General features: G+C 34.7%; 1 protein-coding gene across 1 annotated transcript; it reads right to left on the bottom strand.

Moving 5' to 3' along the window:
• Nucleotides 1-1648: 1648 nt before the first annotated feature.
• LOC145157250 (high-affinity nitrate transporter 2.1-like) lies at nt 1649-3670 on the bottom strand. The gene is made up of 3 exons (XM_079076318.1): nt 2789-3670; nt 2570-2685; nt 1649-2476 (listed from the first exon to the last, which is right to left on the bottom strand). Exons 1-3 carry the CDS (start codon nt 3596-3598, stop codon nt 1810-1812), a joined length of 1593 nt encoding a protein of 530 aa, XP_078932444.1. The 5' UTR covers nt 3599-3670; the 3' UTR covers nt 1649-1809.
• Nucleotides 3671-4215: the final 545 nt, after the last annotated feature.

The raw sequence follows: 4215 nt of genomic DNA, 5'->3' as shown, positions 1-4215 counted from the left end.
ATTTTTTTTGAAAAAAAACCAAAAAAAAATTGATTTTTTTTTCAGTGAATTTCTTAAAAAAACTGCGATTTTTTGGTATATAAATTAAAAAAAAAAAGATTTGTGATGTCTAGGTATTTTTTTATGCATTTTTATGATTTTTAGTGGTTTTTTTGTTTTCCATTTAACCCTTCCATATATATATATATATATATATATATATATATATATATATATATATATATATATATATATATATATATATATATATATATATGGAAAAGTTCAATAGAGAACCATAATTATTGGTTTTTTAAAGAACCAAATCTTTTTTTCAATTTCTAGAGATTATTCTTTATCGAAAAAAATATCTAAATAGATATATTAACATTGTAAATGTGAAAAATATTTTTCGGATTCACCGTGTGAATCCGGATTCACATTGTGAATTTTCAAAGATTCACATTGTGAATTTGACGTAAAAAAAAAATCGAATTTTATATCATTGGAAAAAGGATAAAAAGTTATGAATTTCTGTATTTTTAGTTTTTTTTTTTTGATAAAAAATAAGTTCTAAAAGTTGAAAAAAAGATTGGTTCTTTGGTTCATTGGTTAATTATGGTTCTCTATTGAACCTCACACACTATATATATATATATATATATATATATATATATATATATATATATATATATATATATATATATATATATATATATATATATATATATATATATATATGAGTTAGAGCTGGCAAAACATCGATCCAACCCGCCAATCCAACCCAAAGTTAGCGGGTTGGGTTAAGCTTTTCAACTCATTTAAGTTAAATGTGTCAACATGTCTAACCCATTTAATTAAATAGATTTGGTTCGGTAAAAATTATCAACCCGTTTTCAACCCGCCAAACTATTTAACTTTAATATATATTTAATTTAATAATTATTTGAATATTATCATGTATTAATCAAAGTATTAATTTAAAAATTATAATGTATTATTATGATTTATGTATTATAAAAATTCAATCCTAACCTCCATCCTTTTTTAACACCGATAAAACTAGTAAGTGTCCAAAATCATTTTGAAATTAAACATTTTTAATGTTATTTGAACAATTTATTTGGATTTATGAATTGAGATTGTGCTTTTGTAATGCTTATGAAGTTTTATTAATGTATGAAACTAAATTAAGTGCATTATAATTTAGTTAATTAATTAATTTATTTGATTTTAAATGGGTTAACCCAAGTTTAACTCATTTATTTAATAGGTTGGGTCGGGAGCTATATAAACAGGTCAATCTGGTGACAACCTATTTATCTAAAAAATTAGATTGGGTTGGAAATATCAACACATTTAAATAAACAGGTTGGGTTGGGTTGAAATTTTCAACCCAATTATTAAACGAGTTGAACTCAAACCCTACCCAGATCGACCCATTGTCAGCTATAATATAAGTTAATAAGGAATCCCAAACTCTACTTAACTTTAAATAGAGGTTGAAACTTAACTTTCACGGAATATACAGGGAAGACTTTTTTTTTCCTTCCAAATAGAGGCCATTTTGAGTTCTTGCATTTAGATTTAATCATCCATCAACTTATACAATAACTGTTGGAGATTATTATTATCTTAATGATATTTATCTCAGTTGAGTTGGTAGAAATTGGATAAAATCTAATGTTACTGACATGATAATTAACATATACCTAGAAATATATATAGGACACCACAATTATTACAGTGAAATGGTATGCATTTTGAGATTAAATGCATTAACGGCCGTTCAGAAAACAAAAAAAAGAGCATCCTGAGAATTACTCGAAATTAAACATAATTCGGGGTGGCGTTGGGTGGTGTTGGAGCCGATGCCACCTTCCCTCCACGCTCGGACCGACTGTTCTCAGCAAACTTAAGACTTGCTTGGTGCATCCCTTTCTGCTTCTCCTCCTCCGTCCATTCGGCAACATAATAATTCTCTTCACTACCTTTGACGATGTCTTGACTGGCCGGAAAAAACATGCTTCCCCATTGTGGGAAGTGAACAAAACTTACAGGAAGTGTACAAAGTATGATCATGATACCCATATAAGACAACCCTTTGGCAGTCGAGAATGAGGCAGACGCAAAGAATATTAATTGAGTTAGTCCTGATCCAAAGTTCCCTCCGGCACCGGTCATACCAGAGATGATACCCATTGACCGCCGGGAAATGAAGGGAACGATGCCGAAGGTGGCTCCGCATGCTGCCTGTGCACCGATGGAGAAGAGCATCATAAAGGTGATGGCTAATGGTAGCGAGTTTACTAGGCCTAGGAAGACACAGCAAACACCGCCAGCTGTTTGGAGTAGCCATAGGTTCCAGAGTCGACCTCTCATTCCAAATCGTTTGGCCATGTAATCCGATGTGAACCCTCCAAATGGACGAGCTAGAAGATTTGCCATTCCGAAGCAGGCAGCAATGATTCCGGCAAGGTGAAGCTTTAGATCAAATCTGTAAATAATTCAATGGAAAACAAGCGTTTATTTAATTAATTTAATTGCACCTATAATTAAAACTTTTGTGTACTGTAAAATAAATCCAAACCTGTCATAGAAGTATTCTGCGATCACATTGTCAATTGTCAATTCCACACCCATGGAATAACCGTAGAGAAGTACAAAGATCCATGTTCGATAGTTTGTCACAGCATACCACAATACCTACAAAACGAGAAACAAATTAATTAGACAAAGAACTTACCATAAATGGAAAGTATATAAATCACTAATGCATTAGCCATCCTAATTAGGTATAGAGGTTTACCTTGCCAAATTTATCTTTGGCAACATCACCCTTCTTCTGAAGAGCACCGAGATTACCATCAGGCAAATCTTGACCAAGAGTCAACACAAATATCCCCATGATTACGTTAAGCCACCCTGGTATGAAAAAAGCGATCCTCCAAGCCGTGAACGGCGTTGCCCCGGCCTTCTTGATGATCTCAAACAACACCGGCATCAGGAGTTGCGTGGCTCCACCACCCATGTTCCCCCACCCAGCCGCCGTCCCGTTCACCAGCCCGATGATCTTGCTGTTAAACATGGTGCTCATCCAATATTGGCACGACACAAACGTAGCCAAAGAAAATCCGATCATGAATCTAACGGCTATGTAGCCACTAGCGTCACTAACAAAAGACATGCAGAAGACGGTAGGTGCTGACATCATGATGAGGAAAGCACAGCCGTAACGAGGCCCCAACAAGTCACATACCGCACCCATAACCAGCCTGGAGAAGATACTACCGGAAACTGAGGCAACACCGGCGTTCCCGATGTCAGCTTTGGTGAGATCGAGGTTGTCTCGTATGATGGGGACCAATGGAGCAGCAGCGAAGGTGGAGACGAAAGTGGTGAAGAAAGAGATCCACGAGAGATGGAAGGTTCTCATGTGAGGGTTTGCAAATGAGAAGAGCTTAAAGACTTTTGCCTTATGTTCAGAGTCCACGGGGAGGTCGAATTTCGCCGTGGTATCAGTGGGCACCATCGGAGAGGCAACAGAGAAGGCCAGCACTGGTTCCCGGCCGGTGACTCCATGCATGGAGGTTCCTGGAGAACCTTCGATCTCAGGCATTGTAACTTCTGTTTCTCTCGAAATTAAAACGATTTTTGTTGTTGTTTTATTGATATATTTTTGTAGTCATCAAGGGTTTATATAGGCGTTTGAGGGACAAAGAAACACTCATATTGTGATTATACGGTACTACGGTAGGATTTAATAATCCAGGCAGATGTCATCGTGACTATGGTTTAGATTACTCTATATGGTTAAAGGGTTGACAAACGAAAAGGGTTAAATTTGTTAGCTAGTGGACATTCCCAAAAGGTTGTCAGAGATACAATTTTTAAGGAATCCAAGTAGCCGCATCCTAGAGGAACAGTATCTGGGCTTATCGAATCTCGCAAACGATACTTAGATTATTAACAATATATGTTGCAATATGTAAGGCTAAATAAACATGACAGCTTTGCACCTCAACTCCATCTAAAAGTAAGACTATTTGTGGTCAACAAAAACGAAAATTCATTAACTTTTTTTTTTCTCAAAGGCTATTCATTAGACTTCATAAAACTCAATGAATTGTTATATTATTATTCTATATTTTATATAATTATATTAATTCTTTCTCAAAATACATTGAAGTCAGTATTAGAAAATATTTTTCTTTTCTCCATTGAACTCTAAACATA

The sequence above is a fragment of the Lactuca virosa genome, chromosome 1 (assembly GCF_052849685.1).
Source record: "Lactuca virosa cultivar CGN04683 chromosome 1, Lactuca_virosa_CGN04683_v6, whole genome shotgun sequence".
Lineage (NCBI taxonomy): Eukaryota > Viridiplantae > Streptophyta > Magnoliopsida > Asterales > Asteraceae > Lactuca > Lactuca virosa.
This window is presented reverse-complemented; position numbering and strand designations above follow the sequence as displayed.